Source organism: Aythya marila (genome assembly GCF_965140915.1).
Source record: "Aythya marila genome assembly, chromosome: 13".
Classification (NCBI taxonomy): domain Eukaryota; kingdom Metazoa; phylum Chordata; class Aves; order Anseriformes; family Anatidae; genus Aythya; species Aythya marila.
Window position 1 is genome coordinate 7,452,949 of NC_139054.1, and position 25,423 is coordinate 7,478,371.

The 25,423-nt window shown below is 48.3% G+C and overlaps 1 protein-coding gene across 4 annotated transcripts in view; it reads right to left on the reverse strand.

Annotated features, from left to right (window-relative positions):
• Positions 1-346: 346 nt before the first annotated feature.
• The window catches only part of FHL1 (four and a half LIM domains 1), a 28,778-nt gene continuing 3,701 nt past the window's right edge, over positions 347-25,423 (reverse strand). For 2 of the 4 annotated variants that reach the window (XM_082770719.1, XM_082770720.1), the window contains exons 2-6: positions 4,192-4,373; positions 3,595-3,772; positions 2,924-3,093; positions 2,157-2,343; positions 347-1,386 (exon numbers count right to left, since the gene is read on the reverse strand). In XM_082770719.1, coding sequence (XP_082626845.1) covers positions 1,229-1,386; positions 2,157-2,343; positions 2,924-3,093; positions 3,595-3,772; positions 4,192-4,347 — 849 coding nt within the window. In that variant the 5' untranslated portion in view covers positions 4,348-4,373 and the 3' untranslated portion in view covers positions 347-1,228. Of the gene's footprint in view, positions 1,387-2,156; positions 2,344-2,923; positions 3,094-3,594; positions 3,773-4,191; positions 4,374-11,234; positions 11,353-25,423 lie in introns of those variants that run through there. The other 2 variants (XM_082770717.1, XM_082770718.1) reach the window with 2 other exon arrangements.

The window sequence follows — 25,423 nt, forward strand, 5'->3', positions numbered from 1 at the left end:
TATTATCATTGCTATGGAGGAAAAAAACAACACTTTAAAACCAGCATTCAGGTCACTGAAGGGTAGTAGACTGTGTATGGACTGTTGCTGTACATGTGTTCTCCAAAGGGTTTTTTTTCCACACAGGTTGTTCTTGGCAGATGGTCTAGAGTCAGTTCTGTATTTTTTTTTAGTTTATGTAAATTTTTGCTTTGGTCCTCATGTATTTAAGGACACTATGGCAGAAAAGCTGGCTCTCTACTTCACTGTATCAAAGTATAAGACTTGATTGCAGTAGCTCAGCCATAAACGATGTCAATCAGGTAAGATAGAAAAATAGAAAAAAAACAGTTTTGCAGACCGTAGGACTCCAAGCAGGCACTAGTCTCATTTTTATTAAATCATGAAACATATACTGACATGATAGGAGAGCTATGGTCATCAGAGCTATTTTTAAGGCACTTCTAAATGCATGTGCATTTTGCTGTAGTTGAAAGATTTTCTACTTATTAATGGATTAATAATTATATGTAGATGGCCTCATTTAAACAATAGTGTAAAAAAAGCTAGCGAGCAAAACTTTTGACAAACCATGCAAAAATCATAACCAAAACAAGTTTATGGAAACTTAACTAAAGCTAAGTTGTACTGCCAAAATGTTGTTATATGTAAGAGAAAGACACTCCATACACTTGTTGCAATTTGGTATGGTAAGATAAGCAAAGTTAATATTGAGTTTCTGTTAATGGTGTGATATACATGTACCTGTACTTGTAAAAAGCATAATAATGGACCTCTCTGATCCTGAGTGCAATGTTTGCATCTCTGTTCCAAGGTGCTGAGGCTTGTGCATGCCTTGTTAAAAACACTTCATTGTAAGTTCTGAGCTTAAATGTATACTAAAGTTTAAAATTAGCTTTTTTTTTTTTTTTTTTTTTTTTTTTTTTTTTAAGTTTAAGCCACACACAGATTATGGTACTACTTGGAATTCTAATGCTAAATCTAAATGGCATTTCAGGCCTTTACACCAATAGTTACTTGAAAGCAAAGTTAGCTTTTTGCAACAGTACATGCTTTCTTGCTGCAGGAGCTTCAAAAGTTAAACCTGGTATATTTAGGCTATTTTAGTCTGTTTTATGCTCAAACAGAAAAAGGTAAAATTCTTAACATGCAAAACCTGCACCTTTACCAGGACTATTTTGAAAAGCAGGCCTTTAAAATCCATTTTATAGTAGTTGCTGTCTGCTCCTTACAGTCGTTTGGGACACTCAGCACAGTAAATTTTTCCATTATGGCAAACAAAGCGCTTGTTGGCAAGACCACGGGCACACTTTGTGCATTTGAAACAATAATCGTGCCAGGATTCATCTTCATAGTTAACCACACTGGTTCCTCTTCCAAATCCTGCTAGGAGAGAAAACAATTATAGGACGGCGATAGTAGCTTTTCCCGTGGCTGGGTTAGTCCATCAAGCAGCAGATCCCATTCTTTCTGCCTCCCGTGTGACCGTATTTATAACATTTAAAATACTAGCCCAAAATGCAACTGAACTGCACTGTTTGCTGCTCTGTATTAGAGAGATCCAGGCAGTGTAGCATAGGTATGTGCGGCTTGTCTACAACTAGCTTTTCCCTTGGATCTTTTTCCCAGGGAACAGTCAAGCTAATGGAAAGGTCAAGACAGAGCAAGAAGAGGTTGGGCTAAACAGCCTACCTTGTTCTTACAAGCTCAGATCTATGCTCTGAAATGCTGAATCAAATGCAAGACTTACAGGACTAGCAGGATAATGCACACATTTCAGAGCCGAGATCTGTGCAATTTTCATATGCAGCCACTAACTGGGGCATGTAAAATATATTAGAAGTAAAACAAATTGTCAGTTTAGGGCAATATGACACTGCTCTTTTTAGACTTCCAGTTTCCAGACTAAGATTGAAGTGGGAACAGTTCTACCTGGGACAGTTCTGGAGGTAAATTTGAGGAGTTCAAAAGGTTAAGAGCTCAGTTACTAATTCAGCCTCCATCCAACAGCACATGGGTTATATAAATTGTTGGAAAAGGGCTAGGGATATTTGAACTGCTGCTGGTGTTGGTGGCCTCTGAGCTGCATCCCTTTGGCGATCACAGTTCTGACTTTAAGTACCCAGCACCCTCAAGCTGCATTTATTGCAACATACCTGTAATAGGATTCTTGCAGCCAGCACACTTCTTGGCAACACATTCCTTGTAGCACTCAACACAGTAAAACTGATCCTCTACGGCTGTGAAGCGCTTCCCACCCAATTGCTTCTTGCAGTTGGAGCAAATGAAGCACTCTGAATGCCAAGGCTGTTCCTGGTAAGTGAGACCTCCAGAAGTGATGGGCTAGGAGGAAAAGAGCAGGGAAGAGGATTCAGAATCAGTACAGAAGAGAATAGGTGACACAGGTATGGGGTGTATGGTATAGGGGAGCTTTGTTATGGTGAAGATCATTTGAAAGTTTTCATTAAAATGAAACATTGCAACACTTAAGTTCCTTTGGACTGAAATCTTGCATGCCTGGAGCTTTCATAAGAGTTTATTTTACCTGCAATGACACTGCAATTCTACATTAATCTATTGCAAAAGTGTACAACAGCTGTTTTGCAAAACATTGTTTTGTAGCTTGAATACACAATACATGCTAGAGAGCTATAAACCTTCTTAGCTTTGCCCTCCCTAAAGCTAGCATATGTCTGTGCTTACTTTGTTTCAACAGATTTACACCCTACTCAAGTACTCATGTGCCACAGCCTCTAGCTCTCACATTATTACGTTACCAGCTGCTTGCACCAGTATCTCAAGGAAGAAACATAAGCAATGGTACAGCTACAAGATGATCTGTCTGGTGGTTTACTCTCCTAGCTTCTAACAGACATGTCAGGGCCAGTTCTGGCACCTGCCCCTGCAAAGTGGAAGGACTTACATTCTTGCATTTAGCACAGGTCTTGGCAAATTTATGCTCGTGGCAGGAGACACAGTAGAAGTCATCACCCTTCGGGAAGAAACTCCCAGATCCAATCACTTGCTTGCACTGACTGCAAGTGAAACAGTCCTTATGCCAGACCATCTTCTTGTATTCAACGTTTTGGTCTCCTACAACAGACAGAAATAACTTGTTAGGTGGGATTTCAGGCCTGTGACAAGCTTCCCACCTCATGCAATGTAACATACCCGTAGGCAAGACCTGCCCATACAGGACTTTAATCATAACATGGACAAGGGAAGCACTGTTAATTTCTACATCCAACTTTAACTAGCCAGGGCCTTCCAGATTTTCTTACATATTTAGTCAGTCAGGTACCAGATCCTTTCTGAGAAAAGGATCTTCATTTGCAGAGCAATGCTTTTGGTAGAATTCACCTAATACTGACTATTAAGGTGAACAATCCACATGAGGGTTAACTGCAATGCAGCCTTTGAATACTTGTCTACAAAGGACAGGTAAGAGCAGCAGTCAAAACGTGTACCACTTCAGTAGTTCTGCAGATTTTCACCGTGATGCTCCTAACTGCAGCCTGCACAGCTCTTTTAACCTCCATGGTTTTGCCCTAGAACAGCACTCAGCATTCATCTCAGTATTGCTAGTACCAGTACCTGCAATAATAGGCTTGAAGCAGCCCTTACACCTGGGTGCGTCCTCAGTGGCGGTGCAGTTACTACACCAGACCTTGTTGTTCTCCCTTAGCATGAAGGGCTCGTTCACCAAGGATGTGTAGCACTTGAAGCAGCGGAAGCAGGTGTCATGCCAGTAACGGTTCTTGAAATGCAGCTCCTGCAACAAACAGAAACAAAGTGAGCAATAAGCCCTTTTCTTTTGCTGAGCAGCTCTAAAACTAGTTCTTAAGCAGGGCTGCACTCAGTGTTTCAGGGTGCAACTCAGCTGCGAGCAGCTGGGGAAGGCCATTTAACCAAAAGCACTGGCACAAGGGCCTTACTTATAATCGCATTCAAATTGCTACAGATATGCGGGGTTTAAATTCACCTTGGACTTTCAAACTTCAAGCTTTGGGATTCAAGGTTCTATAAGTGTGGTCTTTTCATGTCATCTTGTTCCTTCTAGCTTAGGTGTATGTTATTATTGCCATAAACATAAAGCAATAAACACTTGAAAAACTGGAAAAAAAATATATAAATCCTATGTTTCCAAGTGCTTTGCCCATAACATGAGTCTTTTGGGAGTCCTCACCGTACCTTGGAGTCGGCACCGATGGGTTTCTTGCACTCAATGCAGGTGTTGGCACAGATCTTGTCAAAGCACTTGACACAGCAGTGGCGGCCCTCCTTCTGCACGTACTTCTTCCCCTGCAGCGGGTCACGGCAGTAATAGCAGTCAAAGCGCTCCGACATGGTGCCCACAGTGTAACTGCCGGGCCCTGCAAGAGGAAAAAGGGTAAAGTTAGAACACCGAAGCCCTGATAACTGCTCAAGCTTCTTCCCATTACTCCTCATCTGTCCAGACCCAAGATGGCTCAGCCACGAGCAGACAGTGGGCTTATGTGCCTCGAGGGCTTGTTGCTAGAGAAAGCAGCTTTTGGAAAACAATAAAAATTGCCCCAACGGTGCTATCAGACAGCTCAATGGTTTACAAAACAAGACAGCTCTCTACCAGCTGCACAGGCATTTTCCAGGCATCTCCTGCTTTGCCTTTAGGGCCTAGAATAGGCTAACACACCATCGTGCTCAGAGAGGCTGGCTGCAGTAGACAACCTGTGTTCAATCACAGCAATCATGAACTCATATACCTAGCAAAGGATGTCACGTATTGACATGTCCCATGTCATGTATTGCCACTTAGGACGTAGGGAGAGAAGTATCAGGAATTCAGAAAAACGTAGGCTAGAGCATTCAGCTCTGTGGGCTGGCTCCTGGCTGTGCTGCGGAGCTCAGCAAGGTCAGGGGCCGCCCTGCCTCCTGCAAGCACTGTGCTTGCTGCTGCTGCACTTAGCATAAGCAATGTGTTAGTAATGCAAATATTTTCAGTTCCCTTAATAGCCATCCAAGATCCAAATGCTAAATTTCTGCCTACAGAGAGGCAGGATGGGCTCTGGCCAAACACAAAAATGCAGCTCTCTGCCTCCTGGAGTGCAAACTGCTGTGCTTGCAGCGCTGGCGAGCTTGCTTGCTCCATGGCTCCAGGAACACAGTTGCTGGAGAGGGGAGCAGAGTCACACAACAGTCTTCCCCCATCACCTTCTTAAGAGGAAGGATACTGAACTGTTTTATTTACTCGTTTCACATCAAGCAAGGATAATGATACGTAATCACTCAGAGCGACTTGGTTCATTACGGCAGGCCCACTGCAGGGCTGGCAAGATCCCGTCTGAGGCACGGCATTATCTGAGCAGAAATCACCGCCAACCAAGAGCAGAATAGTTTCCATGTTTCCAGCCTAAGCCTGCAGCCAGCTGCAGCCCTCCGAGGCCTTTTGTGCAGCTTCCAGCTGCCTGTTTCACTAGGCTTTCACATATAAAGTCATGAGGAAAAACAAGAAAAGACCTTTTACGTTCTTACATTTAAAGAAACTTCTTCAGTTCATGCCAGCAGGACTGGCCCAATGCATGACTGCTCCCCATGGCCAGCTGGTTAATGCTCCAGCTGCGAGCCCAGCTGGGTGTGGGGGTCTCTTGACCAGAGGATTTTCCACTTTGGCCAGAGATATAAGCTCACACTTTCCACAGATACTTGCCCCAGCCTGCACCCAGGCTCAGCCTTCCAGACCACCTCTGCTAAGTAACAGCTCTCTTCATTTCCCCACGCCCTTCCTCAGAGGAAGCCAGCAAAGCCCAGCCCAGAAGGCTGCAAAAGCCCTTGGAGGATATACGAGTCCCCGTGCATGTGTCTCCTGCATGCCTGTGGCCCCAGCTCAGCAGAGCTCTGCTTCCCCGTACTACAAGCAAGCTGGGATGCAACCTTAACCTTCATCAGTAACTGGACAGGAGCCGTGGCAGCAGTCTGGCAACGGGACGTCAAGAAGAAATTTAATTATTCTTTTCCCGATGGAGCTGAAGCACTGGCACGGAGTGAAAGAGAGAAGGATGCAGCCAGGCAATATAAACTGCTGCTGCTTCCTCTTGTTAGGTGCAGGAGGCCTTTCACACTTCCCTGCATAGCCTCACCTTGGACCCTGTCAAGCCCTGGTTTCAGGGTCAAAAAGCACTGAGACCAAAATCGCTCCCACTGTGGTTGGCTGCTTTGCTGTCTGTGACAGCAGAAATCAGCACAACGGTATAAATCAGAACCAATCTTGGGGTTTTGGGGTGTAGAGAAGATGCTCTAGGGTAGCTGTTATCCCTAGAAGGCCTGTGGGTCCCCTAGTGCTTGCCCTTGGCTGCTGGGTGCTGCGTGGGCAGGACTACCATGTTGTTACGGCATGAGGACCCGCTTACACAACCACTTGGACACCTGCCCAGCCCAGTAATTATAGATTTACCATCAACTGTGTAGCCCATCCTGATAGCCTGACACTGGCACGAGAGCCCCAGCCCACAGGATCATTGCTGCTGCCTCTGCGAGCAGCAGGGCTCAGCAAACACAAACGCACATCAAACCAAACACGTCCTGACCCGGGCACTTGCTACCCTGCAAGCCCAGGCAGTGGAGCAAGCTGGAACGTTTCTGTTCCAGAAAACAGTACAGAGGATCCCGAGGAGAGAAACTTGACACAGGGAGGCAGCAGCAGAGGCAGGGGCTGGGTTCACACCCTTCCCTTCCCTTCAACTTACTGAAGCGGAGGCCGAGCTGGCCAGCATTGAGCTCTGTGGGGACCAGGGCTGGAAACGCTGCCTTGCCAAGGTCAGGAGACGGCCACGTCCTGCTGACAACTACGCCAAGGGTTGTGTTTGTGCCGGTTCAAGTAAATGAAACAAACAAACAGCTGGGAAACATGGAAACTATGTGAGCCACCGCCAGCCCTGCAGAGCTGTATCAAGCGAGTGGGTTTTATTTAGAAGAAACGCAGTTGTACAGAGTCCAGGGCAAATGGTATCGAAACACTCCTGATATCAGGTTTAGGGTTGCTTTCAACCAGATGTAATTGTGAGCATATGGCTCAGAGAGTAACACGATCCAGTGTTCTCATGCAACGCATCATCTGCTAACGTGAGACACACATTTATCACAGTAGCTTTAGAGCCCCACAGACAATTAGAAGCTCCTGGCAGCCCCAGGAGCTTCTGCCCACTTTGTGCCATCTTACGGACCCAAAAGCCCCTCTCATACCTAAGCTGTGGCATGAATTTGTTCCCAGCTCTTACAGGAGCTTTCTGCCCTCAGCAGAACCACCCCTGCCCTAATCTAGACCTAGAAAGCCACCTCTGTCCTCTTGCCTGCCATGAGCACACAAACACTGACCGTGTTGTCCCAGCAAATGTGTGTCTGCCCACCCCTGCCATGCCAAGAGCCCACACCAGCCACACCGTCCCCTACAACCCTCCCCCAGGAGCAGCCCAGCAGGGGCTGGTGACGAGAGCCCAAAAGTAGTGGTAGCAGCTGCACTGGGACCACAGGGACATTTCCCTGGGGTGGAACAAACGTCCATCATGGCTTCAGAGCACGCTGCCCCAAGGAAGAAACGTTTGGCACCCTGCTGCTCCCCCATGCTGTTGAGTCCCCTCTCACAGAAGGCAGACAGAACAGAACGGGCATTTGTTGTGTAACCAAAGAAATACATTTTCTGAGTCTAGATTTTGGAAATGATTTATCATGATTTTGGAAATGTTTGTCTCCTTGATAACTTCAGGCTCCAGTTGCTCCATGTTCCCACCACTTAACTTTCCAAAGCTTAACCATGGCCTGTCTTTGTTGACTTGGAAAACAGACGAATCATGAAACTCAGGACACACCAGAAACTACCCCCACTTCAAGCAAGGTGTCCCTCTCCTACCAGCCTGGCAGAGTGCTGTCTAAATGTAGCTCCCTGATGAATTTGGCTACAGCTAAGGGGCGGCTGGCCAGACCAGTGGCCTTCTCAAGTATCAGGGTATTTGGCACAAAAGACCTGCTGGAATTCAACCCTAACATTTACCTGAACACAGAGGTACAAGTTAGCCACTTGTCCCAAAAGAGCATCTGCAGCTTTGCAAAACAGCCCCTCGGCCCACAGACAGGCACGCGTGCCTTTCATCTTTCAAACAAAAGTCTCAAATATTTGGGCCCTACAGGTTTCCTGTGCACCTCAAGTCATGCTGATACCGTGCTGTAGAGCAGCCAGAGCTGTCCCAGCTAGTGGTCAGGGCTACACCACTGCAGCACAGCAAGCTTTGGGACTGGAAATGGTGCAGACCTGAGAAGCACAGCCCCACAAAAGCTATGGCATTAACACAAACCCTGCCGCTCCCTTCAGTTCCTGTCTCCCACGGCCCCGTGCTGGTTCATCCCAGTTCAGCGGGGCTGTGTACCACCACACAGCAGCACAGTGGTTTGCAGAACAAATGAAATCAAAGCGCTCAGCAAATGAAGCTGAAGCATAGCTGATAAGCAAAGCACTTAGCACAGGATATGTGTTAATGTCTCTGGGGGATATGTTTAAATGTGATAAACCACCAAGGAAGAACTTCAAGTGCGGTCTCTGAAAACAACCAGGGAAACTGTACTTAAACCTTACGGACTATTCTGTCACTTAGGAAGGAAGATGAGGCTGAAGCTGTTAACCCTCTGCTGGGGTACTGGGCACACAGGGAAAGAGCAACTGCTTTTTGGCTGTCAGCTTTGTTGTTCTGAGCAGACCGAGTACACAGCCCCCATGCCACCAAGCAGTGACAGCACCTGCCTATTTCAGCTCAGGACCTGGTATCTGCTGCTGTGTCACCCGAGTCGCTACTCTCAGCATTCTTCTATATGTTTTGTGGTTTGCTATAAATACCAGGGAATACCCTTAAAAGAAGCGTCCTGTTAATCAGAAAGGAGAAGCAATGCTGAGAACTGCACCTCAAGGTCACAGGCACACTGCCCTGGACAACAAACATTTCTCTCTTTCCTTTGGCTTTGCAAATCACTTGCAGGTCATTTTCACTGGGAGGGCTGGCAGTAAAGAGCGGAGAGCTATGCTCTCCCATTGCCAGGCTGGGGCACGTGCAAGTCTCATACTCTATAATTCAAAAATTAGTCTGATGATAAAATAGAATCTTCTTTATTTAGAACAAGAATGGTTCCAAGTTCCTCAGGCAGTTGCCAAAATCATTCCCTATGGTCCTATTGCCACCATGTCTGAGCACATCCCAATCATTATTAAATCTTCACAGTTCCCCAGGGAGCAGGGACGTGCTATTAAAAACACCCTGCAAACACATCCCCCAGGGCTGACTTTCACACTTACTACAGAGCTCAGCTAAGGCTAGCAAAGCTCTCGGAGTGCACAGCACCACTGCCTAGAGTAGGCCTGAGCACCGAGGCAGAGTTTAAGCAATGAAGTCCAAACCTTTCCAAACAAGCTAAATCAGTCAAGGCCAAAAAAGTTCTGTTCAGTACCTGTGTGTTACCTTCTCCTCTCTTACACTCCCAGCTTTGCACGGACCTGCACCATCTCAGTAGCTAGGTGCCCTTACCATGCCCAGGTGTCCCCAGGAGCCTGACACGAGGCTTTCTCTGGCTGCGGGGTTCCTGCCCTGGGGCAAGCGCTGTGGCACCCCCCAGGTGATGTGCCAGGGAAAGGGGCGTCCTGCTGCTCTAAGAATGGACATGGAGCTATAACTTGGTGGTGGCAGCACTCCAGCTGCAGCATCTGCTCAGCAGACACTTTAGTATTTTATATCAAGCACAACAACGAATGCTGGCAGGGCAGACCCTGCCCTCGGTTCAGGTGGCAGGACCAGCAGCCGGGCTGGACAAAGGCCTTCACACAGACCTGAAGGCTGGTGCATTTCTGCACCCACTGAAAAGTGCACAGGATGTCAGGTTATCACTGCTGTCATTGCTTCAGTTTAAAACTGGCTACTCTGGCTTGTGTTCATTGCCAAGGAGCCAGAGATTTTGTGACCAGCCCCAGTCACTTGTCCAGGGAGTTTGGTAATGCAGGAATTCTGACTCGGCTCTCTCATAATCTCAGTGCAGTGCCTGAAATGCCAAGCAAAGCCCAGTCCTTGCCCCAGAGAACATCTCCCCACAGGAACATGAGAAAGAAAAGAAAGAAAGAGCTAGAAGTAGAATGAAGTGATGCTACAGTATCAGTCAGTCTGGTGGGCTGAAGTGAGCAAATAAATGTAATCTTACATCTGAATTGAATGAATTGCTCTTTTTAAACACCTTTGAGATGTTTAAAAAATGATACCATGGAAGTCAAATATCAATTGGAGAGAGATATCACGTAGTGCGTATCTGCCTCACACAAGCAAATCCTAAGCGAGTTACATGCCATGCAAGAAGCCTCGCACTCATGCCTTGTCCCAGGTGGCTTAGCATGAAGCTGAGTTCCCTCCCTAACTTTTAAGAAGCTCTGTGCCCCCGGCCAGGTGTGGAGCACCACGGCCCCCTAGCTCTGAGTGTGCAGCAGCTTGGTCTGATGCCCACAGGAGCTGCAGCCCTGCACTCCAGGGCATGTCCACCCCTTGGGCTACGTCCCATTAAGAGATGCAATAGCACTGCAATTGGATGTTGTCACCTAGGGCTGTAAATACAGGCTGGGCACACACAAAATCAGTTTTTAAGAATCAGTCAAGTTTTTCATGCAGAGCTGACATGCACTGTCAGTGTTAATGAGAAGGAAAAATTAGGTTTTTATATTATTACTACTGGAGAGAGTCGACCTCTTTGATCTACAAGATAAACACAGAAGAGGGAGCAAGCACACACCGCCCACTAGAGCAGAGCAAACCATCTGGGTTTACCCGCTGGGCTTCTGCTGCAGGTTTCCCCTGCCCCAGGCAGTAATGCCACAACAAACTGGCTGCGGGGAGAGGCGCCATCCCCCACCTTCACCCAGTCTTCCCCCAGTAACAGCTGAGCCCCAGCCCTCTCACCGCAGCAGATACGAAGCATACACCCAGTGCATTTTACAAACGAGTAAACATTTACAACATTTACAAGGCGCACAGCCCATGCCACCATGCTCTTCCCAGCACCAGTCCCACACACTGGTTACAAGCCTGTTTGCCATCATTAGTTACAGCTGCAGACTGCAGAGACTTAAGACCACATTTAAAAGAGTTATTTCTCTGTTAGCAAAACCTTCCTCCCTGTTCAGCAGTAATTTCACACACAGGGCTTCTCCCACAATGCAGACCGCAGCGTGTCCACTTTACCTGTGTGCCTGTGGAAAGCCATGATTAACAGCCCAAAGTCACAGGCAGCCCCTGAGGCAACAGGGTGCACGGTCTCTTGGCTGATTAGAAGCTGCCTCTTTTGATAACATACATTTAAACGGAGGCTATTAATACAGACAGGACTCCTACCAGATGTCCACTCCCCTCCCCAGAGATCACAACCTTAATCCCCCTGGAAAATTCTTACCATTTTAGGTGATCCGAGAGAGAAGAATAGGATCCAGAGACCTCTGTAGGCAACATTCAAATACCTGCCCAGCTACTCAGCACCCAAATTAGTCCCAAAGGCAGAGAGTGCCTTAGGAACTTGACCCCATGCTAGTACTATTTGGCCTTGGCTTTAGAGCTAGATTGTGTCTCATAACAGTCCTGAGCTAAATTACAGACCCAGCGTCAATTCTGCACCGCTGCTGCCGAAGGGAAGAGGAGAATCATGGTCCCCAGGGCCAAGGGGCTGCGGTCTAAGGAACCAGCTCTGAACCATACATGAGGGGCTGTCTCCTGGCTGTAGTGCCCAGAAAAGCCAAGGGTTGCACGCCGGGGGACCCAGCAGAGATTATGGAGAAGCACCAGGAGCTACATTCCTGGGAGCTGGACTTGTATTCAGCATGAGAGGCAAGCTGAAGTTTTACTGCCAGTAAAACTACCGTGCCTGGTCCTCCTCCAGCTTTTACCCTAAGGAACCTCAAGGCATTAATCATCCAGAGCGAATGAGTCCTTGAAGAGCAGCACTTTAAAAGCCAGGTTTCATGATTATGGGGCTTCTCTAGCATCTAACAGTATGGTTGGGCTCATTCCATGATAGGATTACAGAGAGCAATGGCTCACAACTATGCCCTCTCTGTTCAGGTGTCCCCAAAGCTCTGTAGCACAATGGGAATTTTGGTGACCTACTTCTACCCAAGCTATGGCAGGGAGCAGGGGGAGCTCTGGTCCCAGGCTTGCTCCTGCATGCAGACACAGGCTGCAGCAGCAGAGCCAGCTCCATGGCCACGCGTGTGCTGGGTCATGCAGTCAGCAGCAGCACGTGTGGTCGGGGCCGTGGCCAGGGACGCCCAGCTGCTAATCCTGCCTTGACACCGACTCACCGCGTGGCCGTGGGAAAGGCAGTTAGCCTCCCCGACAGCCAATGTTTATCATTCCAGTCACAGCCCATCGCGGTGGTGTCTGGCCTCCGAACAGCCTGGCACTGGGCATGTCACTGCTGCCCACCACAGAGGTGCCAAGGAACTCCTCAGCTGCGTTTGTGGGGCGGAGAGTACAGAGCCTTCACCCCAGCACCAGGCTTGGTGACCGCCCCGGGCCTCTATGGCCATCATACAGCCCCCATGTAGCACACGTGAAAGGTCGGCATCATTCCAACATTCCCAAGTTTTCAGAATTGCCTGGAAAAGGCCACACTTGACAGTGTGCTGTCCCAAAACAGCATGGCATGGATCCATTTGTGTAGCACTATGAGGCTGGGAAATGTGCTAACATACTAATGCACCAAAATACTTTGGCTAGAAAAAACCCTACGTTACTCTGCCCCAGCTCATCTATAAACTCAAGCAAATTGTTTGCATAATTCAGATGGTAACAGGAACCCTAACAACTGGTATTTTCCTGTGCTAATCTTGCTGAGTGCAGTGTAATATTTACAGACATGAGTTCATTTTTGGCAATGCATGTCGAGTTTGCACCATTAACCATTCTCATTCCTTTCTAGTTCCCTACACAAAGCGCTGGCGTGCTCCCACCTGGCCGTCATTTCCTGCTTCCCCAGGATACCCTTTGCTCCCAATCACAAACAGTAACCTTTTCTCCCCACCCTGAAAAGCAGCACAGCATTGCTGTGCACCGCCAGCAGCTGCCACGTCCCACCCAGAGGTGGCTGCAGTCCAGCTGCAGTGTGGCAGCATCTCAGAGTCATGCGGAAAGTAGGGATGGACACTTGGCCATCAAAGCGCTTCTCGTGCACAAATGCACGGGTGTTTGCAGCATGACAACAGGCACGAGCTGGAGGAGGTGGCAGGGAGGAAGCTTGACCCAGCAAGAGGAGCAGGACCCAGCCCTGCTGATGCCAGCGAAGCTTCAGCGTGAGCCTCCCTGGAGCTGCATCTCATTGCACAGCTCAGAGGCCCTGGCAATCCCCCAGAGCCATCTGTACTAACAAGGCCATTTTTTGCTTGAATTTGTGGCCTCCTGGGCCAGCACAGCAGGAGATGGATGGGAACAACACTTGCTGAGAAGACAGGGCTGCTCTTGTTGTTTTAGCTTGTTTTAGCCACGTGACCCTGAGCAATGCCCATATCCCCCTATAAACCTCCTTCTTCCCTGCAAGCCCAGCTCCCTCTGAAGAGGATTAAACGCTCTGGTGATGCAAGGTACGGCACAAGCAACAAGGAGGGACATTGTTGCCCTGTGAAACATGGCATGAAGCAGAAGCCACCAAGCAGGAAAGCCTGCCCCAGAAAGACAGCAAGCCAGCCCTGCCTGAGCACCTGCCAGTGCCTGCAGACAGTGTGTGCCACTCATGGGCACATCGCATGGCCTCATGCAGTGTCACCATGAAGTCTCTGCTCCCATCTCCTCCGTGCCTCCATGCTCTGCCAGAGCTGGGCAGAGAGAAAAGCATACTGCAAACATATCAGCAAGTGCACAGCAGGACACACAGGATTAGGTTTTCAGGTCTTTATCATGAAACCTCATCTGTCCTGGAGGTTTTCAGCCCCACAGGGAGCTGGTCTGGACACAGTCACTCCACCATGCAGGTCTGACTGCAGAGCAGCATGGCTGGTGCATAGTGTCATCCGCTTGGATAGACAAATGATTCACATTGTGGTTTCCAGAGTATTTTCTTGCCCTAACAATCCTGCCAGAAAAGGTCTGGGCGTCTCAGCTTGCCCACACATCCTACTGTCACTCAACAGGCTGCAAGTCCTAAATAGAGACAGTATAACCCAGGCATTGATGAACTATTAGTCACCATCATCAAAGAAAGAAGCAGGCAGCAGTAAATACGAGCAGGAGGGGGGCACCTGTCCACCTTAGGATTAACACTTTACTTTCTGCTTAGCAATGAACAGAAAACATGCACAGAAAAGCACAGCCACGGTTCAGTGGGCTCCCCACAAAAGCCGGGGCTGCAGGACATTCCCCAGCCTTTCCGTCCTGCAGGCTGTCAGGGCTGCTGTGATAGCACAGGACCTGCGTGGCCCCATCAGGCAGGGCTGCATCAGGCAGCACGGGCCTCAGCACCCCACATCCAGGTTTGCTCCCAACTTTTGCACAAACATTTCCTTCGTTTCAAGTAACTGCAGATTCAGGTGTGTTTGTTTTTTTTGTTTTTTGTTTTTTTTTTTTTTCTTCAAATCCACTCATAGCTTGCATGAAGTGTGCATTCTCCCACAGCAGGGAGCACTCCTTCTGCCCAGCCTACTGCAGACCTGAAATTTCCCTTGGCTCTGCTGAGGCAGAAACTAAACAAATTTTATGAACAGCTCCACTAACAGCTCTCCGCACCACACTTTTTTTTTTTTTTTATTCCCCTCTAATGACACAGAAACACCAGCAGCATTAGGGTCCAGGACTGACACCGAGGGCTGATCCAGCTCTCCAAGCATTCAGTACACCACTGATGCATCTTGCAGGTGAACTCACGTGAACATAAGACGGGCTGGTTCACAAGGGAGGCAGCCACATTGACAGCAAAGACATCACTGCAGTGTCAGAGGACAGACATACCAGCCATCAGGCAAGGCTCATGCTCTCAGGAAGCCAGCTCAGCCCATCCTCCATGGGATCCCACTTCCCACAGGGAAGGTGGAAAAGGAAACGGGCAGCACACAGCAAAAGCACCGCAGGTGTTTCCCTTCCTTCCATGCTGAACAGTCAGGTCCATGTGCTGAGCTTGTCAGTGCCAAGGGACGCTTTTAGGATCAGCTATGGACATGTGGGGCAAAGGAATTGGGGATAAATTTATAAGAAGGTAGATACAGGCTGGGTAGCCCTCCACAAACTAAGATATAATGTAAGTATAAAAAAAAGAAAAAAAAAAAAAAAAAAGAGAGAGAAAAGACAGATGGAGAAGAAAAAAGAAAAATAAGGACGAGGGTACAGTAACAGACAGAAAAGAACGGCCCAGAAATAATGGAGCTGGAAATAAAGGGATCTGAAAAATAGCAAAATTGGAAAGACACATAAACGGGGTTTTTCCCATCTGCCTCCATCCACAGTCTGGACTGTTTCCAGGACTATTCCCATGGCAGCTCCAAATTTATTTGCCTGCTGCCATCTGCTCTGCAGCTCCCCTCTACACACGCTCCCGACTGGCACTTGTTCCTGTCAGCTGTTGCTGACATGGCAGACCTCTGGTGGCTGCTGAAAGCCAAGTGACACCAAGGCTTGAGGAGAGCATGTGTATAAATCAAGAGCTGCTTTGTAGGTGCAAGGTTTTGTTCAGCTCCTGTCTTGTATCAGTGGAAGAAGTCCCCAGTTTAGCATCTCAAAGCCAAACTCTCACCCACACCGGCCAGGCCCCTTCATTCAAAACTCCATGAAGAGCTCTGGGGCTTCTGCTCACCACAGTGCCCAGAGCTTTGGCTCCAAACCTCCAGCTAAGCTGCTTCAACAGTGCCGGGTGTGATGCCTCTCAGTTACCTCCGGCGCTCCCACCAGATGGATTCCACATGATCTCTGGGGAAACCCTCCCCGAGGCCAAGTGAGCTGCACCACAACCATCATTCCCCCAGCAATTACTTCAAAGCTTCGTGCTTAGGACAGCTGAGCTCTGTTAGGGCAGCCCTGGTTGACTGCAGACGTCTTTGTTCAAGTTTAGACGCAGTCACATGCAGGAGGAATGACCGGTGGAGTCAAAGACATGGCAGAGGTTTGCAAGTCATAGCCTTCCCCCATGGCTTAGCGCTGGCTTCACAACTGAAAGCATAACTGAAGTCCCTGTCAAATAAACACCATGCTGATGCCGGCCAGGCAGCATGGCAGTCTTGTCCAGGAGAGACGAAGTCTGATGAGCACTCACAGCAATATAACCTTACCATACCCATGCAATAAGTGCTCATGTTGAGGCTTCACTGAGTAGTTAGCGAGCCTTCACTGAAATGGTATTTCACAACCTCCCTTATGCTCTCTGCACTGCTAATTGCTTTCAGTTACTTCTCATAGGCACAGCAGCTGGCTGAGTGGTGCTCTCCCCCCGTGAAGTTAAACAGCTCACTGTGGAGAGCACAGAAGGAAGTTCAGCTATGTGCATCACTGCCTGAAAGCTGGGTCATTCACCCTCACTGGAGATCTACCCATTACAGATCAGAAATTAGCAGCTACCCAGCCAGCAGCTCCCCGGCATCCACCATATGGGCCTCCAGCAGCCCTGCCACCCTGCTGCGTCCATTCAACGGGACCTGGCAGCCAAAAGGACGAGGTGAGCACCGTAGGCTACGCCTATGCTCTTCTTCCAAAGGCAGGGAACACACAGCATGCTGAGCCCAAACCCCACCTCTGCTATTTTATTTTCAGGAGAGAAGAAAAAGGAGCTCTTTGTGGGTGGACCATGATCCTGGCAAAAGACCTTCCAGGGATTTAGCACGTGGGAGACACTGAGGACACAAAGCTTCAGCTGGGGTGGTCAGAGATGGGTAAAGCAGATGATTCTCGGAACAGGGCTAGGCAGAAGCACGCTGCCTGGCTATGGGTGAAGGTAGGCCACCACTTCGATGAGAAGGACGTGCCCTTCCAGGCATTGGCATGCTGGCTGGGAAGACTCCCTGGCATCCAGCACACCATCAAAGCACCGCCCGAACTCGGCACGAACACCAAGGCCATGTCCTGAGTGCTGATTTAGAGCTGGTGGGAGCCAGCCCTGGCATATGGGTTTAGTAGAACAACCAGCCCATTACCTCAGGCACGGGACAGTCGCCTCCAGCAAGATTAGCGTTTGGCTATCTACGCTTTCTGTTGTTAGATGGCGCTGGTGGCTGAAAGGACCAAATCACCCTTGTTACACGGTTATTTTTAAAAATAACATTTCCCAAAGCCCCACAGTGCATAACCCTGTGTCCGTCTCAGATCCAAGAGCCAAAGGAGATCAGCTTGCAGGGCTGACGGGGTATTTTTGGGCACTCTGACTAATTGTCAGGACATATGCTGTGCATTCTTTACAAGGAAAAACAAAGCTGCAAAGTCCCCTCCAGTGAGGCCTATGGGGTTGGATTAGCCACAGAAGTTATTCTCAGTAATTCTCTGCTTTGGGAGGGTTTGATTACATTTCCAACTCCTGAAAAGAGTGTTTTAAAATGGAGGAAGGGGTCCGCTTCCTTGCAGCTTGACGCCAATAAAAAAAGGCTGAGCCATGTTGCACCACCAGCAAGGGCAGAAGTGAAAACCCTTCACCTTGGAGTGACTCCAAACTCACAACTACTTTTTTTGCATCACACTACATCGGCATTCACTTGAACTGCCAAGGGACGTGCTCCAGGACAAGCCAAGGAAAGGACACTCATTTGAGGAGCATGAGGAGGCCCACAAGCACCCACACACTTGTAAGATGGAGATATGGTGCAACCTCCTGAGATGCCTTGCTCTGGTCCTGCATTGTCACCCAATTCCTCTGCTGAAACAAATGTCATTTAACTTTCCCCTTTTCCCAGGCATAGTTTGCGGCCAGAGTTCCTTTAAGCCAGTTCATGCTAATACTCTGCAAATCAGCACTTCAAGTCTCTCATGAAAGCCCTGTTCATTTAACAGCTGCACACCACCCTGCTCAGCCAGGCTCTTTGTCCATCTCCTCTTTCAGGGAAGTCTGAGACTTTGCTGGACTAGGAGACCACTAGCTCTGCTTCTACTGAACTTGCCTTGGCTGCTCCTTCCCAAACTGACTCCCAAATACAAAGACTCAGCAAAATCAGAGAAATCATCCAGACTTCAAGAAGAGCCTGAAGCTTAAATAAATACATGAGTACTTTGCCAGCTGTGCCCTCTTCCTCCTCCAGACTCAGGAGTGAGGTTCTCCTCGCTCAGCAGCTGCAGAGCCTTGATGCACAGCAGCCAGACACAAAGTCCTCCTCAGAGGCCATCTCCCCAGGAGGAGCACCTTTCACCAATCCCCTCAGCACCTCAAAAGCTCTTCACTCTCACACCAGTTTAAGGAAGCACTCACCCGGCTCTGTTTCTTTATACTTACTTATTAAGGCAACAAAGCCTCTGTGTGCAATATTGCCACAACACTCAGGGACACGCAAGCCCAGAGCAGCCCATTGTTTCCCCATCACTGTGTGAGATCTGAGCACACATTGCTCTTCAGTCTCAAAGCTGTTTTAATGCTTTAACCCTTGCTGCTGCCACCCCTGTGCTGCTGGCCCACGCATTTCTGCTTTCCCTTTCTGTGGCATACAAACATCAAACCTTGTTCTTTCTGTTCAGCAGAAACACTGCACCAAAAGCGCACACATCTCACAGTGACAAGAGCTCTCTGAAGTCTCCACCACTGCTTTCTGCATATTTTTCCCCTAAGCTGCACAGCAATTTCCACTGAGAATAAGTGTTGTCGATTCAATTTCTAATAGCAGCATTAAAATGTATGAGCCATTTCTCTGGAGTCAGGAATAATTTTTTCAAAGTGCCTGTGTGCTACACGAACATAATTCTCATTTTTCATAAAGCTATCAGGATCCCAGGTCTCCCTGGAAATCATGTCAGATCAGAGCTGGGCAAGGACTACACCAAAGAGTGTTCTCCCTGGGGTGGGTTGGAAAACACTCACTCAAATTTAAAAAAAAAAAAAAAAAAAAAAAAAAAAAAGTTTTTAACCCTAAAAAGGGTTTTCAGGGTTAGGATTATTCAGTTTCTGCCAAAACCAGGGGGACCCAGCCTAATCCTCAGCCCAGGCCAGAGCCCAGGCCTGGTTTGCAGCATTGCAGCTGAGTGCCTTGATGGCAGCTGTTTGGGTGTTGGCAGGGAGCGAGCAATTTGCCTCCCCCTGGCATCCTCTTGCTCCAGTTCTAGGGGAACCTAGCAAAACTGCAGTCGCTTTGGTGTCTTTGGAAATGTTAAGATCAGTAAACTAATACTTGACAAGACCTAGCAGAGACAGACCAGCCCAAAGCAGCATGGGGAGGTAAGGTTATTTATGCTGCTAAACTGAATTTGCTCTGCAATTGCTGAAGCAGCAAATGCTTTCATCCCTCACCTCCACAGGGACAGGCCAGGGACTGAGACTCCTCTCCCACATTCCCACCACAGCTCTCACAGCAACAAAGCATGCTACAGCATTACTATCAGTGCTCACTCTTGGAGCAATGGGCAAAGCCTACAGGCTGTTACATTTATCACCCAGAAACCCTGGAATAAGAAAAATAAGATACTTAGAAGTGTGCTTAAATTTATACACAGAAATAAACCAACTGGAGTTGGTACAACCACTTATGTGTTTCATTAAGCCATCCTCTGCCCTGTGGCTGGATCCAGGCCCAAAAAATGATTTTGTTTTCTTTTTCAAGTAGCAGTGAGACAATAAATTGAGGGACAACGAGTAACACAGTCTGCAAAGGGAAGCAACCCTTCTCAGTACAATTGCTGCTGGCTGTCAAACTACTGTCCAAATCAAACTACCACAGGATCGGCTCCGTAAGACAAAAAAGCAGTGTTAATTGCACACAAGTGCCAGAGAAAACTGTCAAAAAGCTAAAGCAGATGTGAAGCAGTGGCTTGCTTTCTCTTAAAATGAGCTTGTGCAGCTGCATTACATGAGAGCCCACAAGCGCCTGCATTCCCCTGGGAACAGGGCAGAGCCATGGGGAAAGGGAGAGGTTTCCAAATCCTCAGCAACTTCTCCAGCAATTATGAGGGACTCTGAGTGTGGGACTCTACTGTCACCTTGCTAAATTACATCTATTAGGCCAAATTCTCTTCTCAGCTGTGCTACAGCCAGCCCAGTAGCAAACCTTGCCTGCTTTATACCAGTGTTGAGCCATGTTAGACTCGGTCCTGGCCAAGCCCAGGATCTGAAAAGTATGGCAGTGATTTTAGCTGTGCAGAGACAGCCAAAAGAGCAAATATACTTTTGTACCAGTAGGTGAAACGGCGAGGTAAGGAGAGGCTGATGGAGGAGAACACAGCCAGGAGAGACATTGCAGACCTGCAGGGATGCCTGTCCCACCTCCAAAACCCAACACCTACTGCTCTACACCACAGAAGAGAGGAGACAGAGAATGTCAAACCCTACATCGAATAACTCACATGCACGTTACACAAGCAGTGCCTCATCTCCAAAGGGCTACTGAAAGCAAAAGACAAAATGCCATGGAGCAGCCCGTTAGCTGCCTACCAGCTCGGTTATGGGCAGCACAGGGGATGTGGCAGCCAGGTCACAGGGCTCTGCCACCAGCAGAGTAACGCAGGCTCAAAGCCAGCTGCTTGGGTGGCACAGGCGCTCCTCTGAGAGCGCTCCCAGCAGATGCATGCAGGTGAACTCATGCTTCCTTCACCCAAATCTCACTCAGTTGTAACTCCTCACGTTAAAAATCACCTTTTTCAAATGCCACCCTACCCAACTGTTAGGTTCTCTTCCCTAGAGTTGATCACTGAACATACTGGCAGCTGTGATACAGAGCTGCCCGTGATGCTGAGGGACTGACTTGGTTGTGTCACCAAAGCATTTTCCACATGGCCCCAGAGAGCAGCTAGAAGAAATCCACCCACAGGCCTGGAAGGGATTTGCAAGAACGCAGAGACCTGTCAGTCAGTGCTTGTAAAATTATAATAAAAGACTTCCAGAACATAAAAATACCTCTGCTGAAACCAATGTACTGTTTATAGACACAACCTTTGTCCCTTGCTCTAGAATACATTTGGATAAGCCATGCAGTTAATCCAAAAAAAGATTGAGTTTTTGTATCATGTGAATATGTTTGTGGATTATGTTTCAGGGGCTCAGCTTTTGTCTGCAATTGTGCTGTTGATAATCAGTATCTGCTTTCAATCACTATGTCTTAGAGGATTTGGTGAACTCCATCAATGGGCCTCAGGCTTATGTGCTGCTTCATCGAGACCTCCACCCCTAACCCCTAGCCCTACTTCTCTTTTGTGTCTCACCCCCAAAGGCAAGAGGAGAGCACGAGCAGGAGCATGGGGTGCTGCAGTGCAGCTCTGTAGGTGCTGCTGGGAAGGAAGGGGGAGAGTGGGTGCTTGGGGAGCACTGCAGGGATGGGCAAACACAGACAGGTGCCAGGTGCCATCACCAACATCAGCCCCTCAAACAGCAAGTCCTGGTCTTGATACTGTTCCGGTTATGTAAAGCAGTGGGTGCAATAAGGGCCAAATTTTTGAGGTCCTGAGGGGGTACATTGCAGAAGGTGGGTCAGATTTTTCTTAGTCCTTGTTCCAGAGCCCGGAGCAGCAACAGGGGAGAGGCTCCACTGGTCAGATTCAACCATGTAACTTCAGATGCTTAAAAGCAGCCTTTGCCTACAAGCCAGGCATTGCAGTTTACCCCACAGTCCTTGCACAGGGAGTGGTTTCCAAGATAGGGGAGAGAGCAGAGGAAGCAGTCACTAACCCCTTGGGGCTCTCTGACCCATGGTCCCCCCGCGAACATCACTGCTGCATTTCCAGGAATTGTGAGGGCCTGGGCTCAGCAACAGCCCCACGCACTGTTCCCCGCACGAGCTCATTTGCAAGGCAAAAGCTTCCTGGCAAAGCAGCTCGCAGAGTGTCCAAATGTCGGCAGAGCAGACAGCGTTCCTGGCGCTGGCTCCCTTTCCATCCGGCTGCTCCAGCTCAGGCACCAGCATTGCTCAGAGGATGAGCTCATCGCTATTTCAGGTTGAATTTGCACTTGGCCATCTCCCTGGTAACCAAAACAAATTACTCATTGGTTTATAGTAGATTTATTGGTTGTTTGTTTCAGTGTCTAGTGAAGTGCACAGAGTTTCACCACACTACAGCAGCGATGTAGCCTGGTGTCCGAGAGCGCGTAGGACGGTATTTACAGCCACTGCCATGGAGATGGGCTGTGCTAGCACTGGAGGTCAAAGGGAAAGGTAACCATGGGCTGATCCCAGAGACGTGGAACTGTAAAAAGCAGGTGTGTGGCACAGCCTGAGCTCACACATGGCACAGATGTTGCCGCACGGCAGCCTCCTGCCACCCCAGACACCGGGCAGGTGTTGGCTGCCTCCAGCACAGCAAAGCAGCCAAGGAGAGGCCGCTCACGATCCTCCTCACCCAGAAATGAAATAATCCTTCCCAAAACAGGTATCTGACACTAGTATATCCACTAACACCAGCTATCATCAGCTTCATTTCACAAGTCAGAACCATGAGGACACGAGCCAGTTATAGGACTCGCTGCCTGTTTATGCTCTTGGACAGGAATTTTCCCCCATTCATCATCACAGGCACCAGCACAAAGGGCACAGAGAAGCCAGGGAAGCAGGAATAACTCCACTGTATTTGCCCACAGAGTGCTTGAAAGGAAATCAGCAGTTCCCATTTTTCTGTCACACCTAGACCTGAGCCAAGATACAGCTCAGAAGTTGCCCAAATTGCCATGTACATTTAACAGAGGGTTTAGGCTTTTGTTGTTTTTTGCTGAACGTGTTTTTGTAAGACAGAAAAACTCTATCCTGATGATCTCAATCCGGCAATCCAAAATGTTCAGAAGTCCTGCAGACACATAACCAGTGGCTAGGGCCCCAGCCCTGCCTTCCCCGACAAAAGCAGGCAGGTTGTGTCCCCTTCCTGCAGGAGACCTGCTGCAATCAGCCTGTCCTGCCACACAGGCAGGTCCAAAGCTTCCACTTTTAGTTGAAAACGGAATAAAAGGGAAGATGTCAGCAGATGGCACACTCATGCATTAAACGAAGAAAATCGGGATAAAATAAAAGAGACTTCAGCCCCTGCCGAGCACCTCTGTGCCTCCACAGGGTAAGTGTGGGCTGCCTTCTGGTCCTGCTCTGATACTGCCAGCCGTGCCATCTCCAGAGGCAGCTCCGAAATACGTTACACATCAAGTGGCATTTACCTGGCAGGCTGTTCCCGGGTGGAAGCGTGACTGGCTTTCAGTCAGCAGAACAGGGGTAGACAGGAAACAGTATTTGCATGTGCTGAGTGAAATATATAGCTCTGTGTATTTTTAAAGTTAGATGAGACCAGAGAGAGAGAGAGAGGGATTCTTGCACTCTCGACTGCTCACTACTGGCTCTCCTTTGGTACTGTCAGAAGCAAGACCAGGTCAAGACAATGCGTAGAGATCACCAGGGAATTTTAAAGAGGAAACAAGTCAGTACGAATTACTTATATTTTTGCATCAGCTCTGAATTAGGACCACACAGCCCACTGCTTCTGGAGGTGCTGTCTGCATTTGCATTCCCTCAAACCACTGACAACCCTGCAGCAAATGCTGTACAGAAGAGCAGGATGCAGTGCCTGGCCCACAGGATGCTAACAGGATCCTAACACTGCCTCAGCAGGTTGTTAATCTGAACGACTGGTCCAATGGATCAGGTAAATCATGCTAAAAAAAGAAATATCCATGTAGCGCCCAGCAGCAGCATGACTGCACAGAGCTGTCCCAGGGTAGCCCATCCCTCAGGATGCAGGTAGTCCTGGGAATGGCACATCTGTGGGATGTTTAAAAAAAGCTCTCTGCTATGCCAATAAGAGAAAGGGCAAAGCAAGAGGGCAGAGCACAGAGTGAAAAAGACTCAGGAGTCCAAAAATGAGAAGAGAAGACAGAAGCTGGAAAGGCAAGCAGGCAGTGCCTCAGAAGTGACTAATTCCATGCCTTTGCTCCAATGTTTATTTTAGAAAAGAAGAGATAAGAAAGGCAGCTGGTGGTAACAACTGCCAGGGGAAGCCAGTCCCAAACTAAACAAATTGCAAATGCCTTGCAAGTAGCCAGCCAACTCAGAATGATTCCCATTACTTGGGGCATTTCTTTAGAAGAAAGTACATTATTTTCTTCCACCCCACCTTGGCATTAGCAATAGGGAAGCTATATTTTGGGTGGCTTCATAGTTACTCTAAGGGGTACTCAGCCAGGTACCACTGGAAGCACACAAAAACTGAGTATTCCCCACTGAAGGCACTGTGGAAGAGCTGGGACAAAAGCCAACTAGCAGCCACTGTGGGCCAGACCAACTGTGGGTTTAGTGCTGACCACTTATTTTTCTTAGCAAGGGAATAAAGGCACATCCAGCACACTGGTCCATAACACAACATTGTGGAAAATTGAGTGCTGGTGTTCTGTTTTTTCTTTGCTGTCTTCGGCCAAACAAAACAATGGAGACCAATTCTTGCTCTGCCAGAAGCTCTGAAATCCTCTTCTGCTTAGACACTGCTGTGATACAGGAACATTCACATACTGGTGCAGCCACTTTGTCACTAAAAGTAGCTTGCAAGAGTCAAAAGCAAAAATAAGTGGATCACTCATCCCTGTGCCAAGTGTGCCTCCAAAAAGAGTCCCTTGGCACTTCTAGCACATGTAAGTGCTTGTTAACAGTGGTCCCTTAAACCCTTCATGTCAGGACATGGACACCACTGGAACTAGCCATCATTTGATGAAGCTCCCGTCTCAAAGCATCAGGATCTCTGATGCCTTGAAGACAAGTGGGACAATTTTCCTGAAGGAAAAGCATTTTTCAGCTATTTATCCTGTTCTTCCTCTCATCTACATCACAGATGTAAAAATGTCTGAACTTGTTGAACTGTTGAGCTACAGTAAAATAAGAAGTAAATGGACTCTGGAGGATTTTATTCCAAGTTATTACACCTCGAGATACACCTGTCAGGCAGATTTTATTCTTTTCCACTCCAGCCTGGTGTCCCCTTTCCAGGAGTAGAAAGGCACCAAAAACCAGGAAGGCAAAAGAGCCACCCTGCACTGCTTATTCCCAGCAGGAAGAGCTTTTTTCTGTTCTTCCTTTGAGGTCAGGGTGACAATTTGTGCTCTGCACTTGATCCCAGCAGATCACAAACATAGTCATGCCCCACCACTTTTAATCCCTCGCAGGTACTGGCTGTTCACTGCCTACTCACACATCAAGCAGCCAGCTCTGCTGGGCAGGTGAAAGCGGAGGTTTCCATTTCCAGTTCTTTTCCACTACACAGGAGAGAGAGATCCCAAATTACATCAGTCTCTAGGCTCTGCTCAAGAAACAAAAAGACCAGGCACA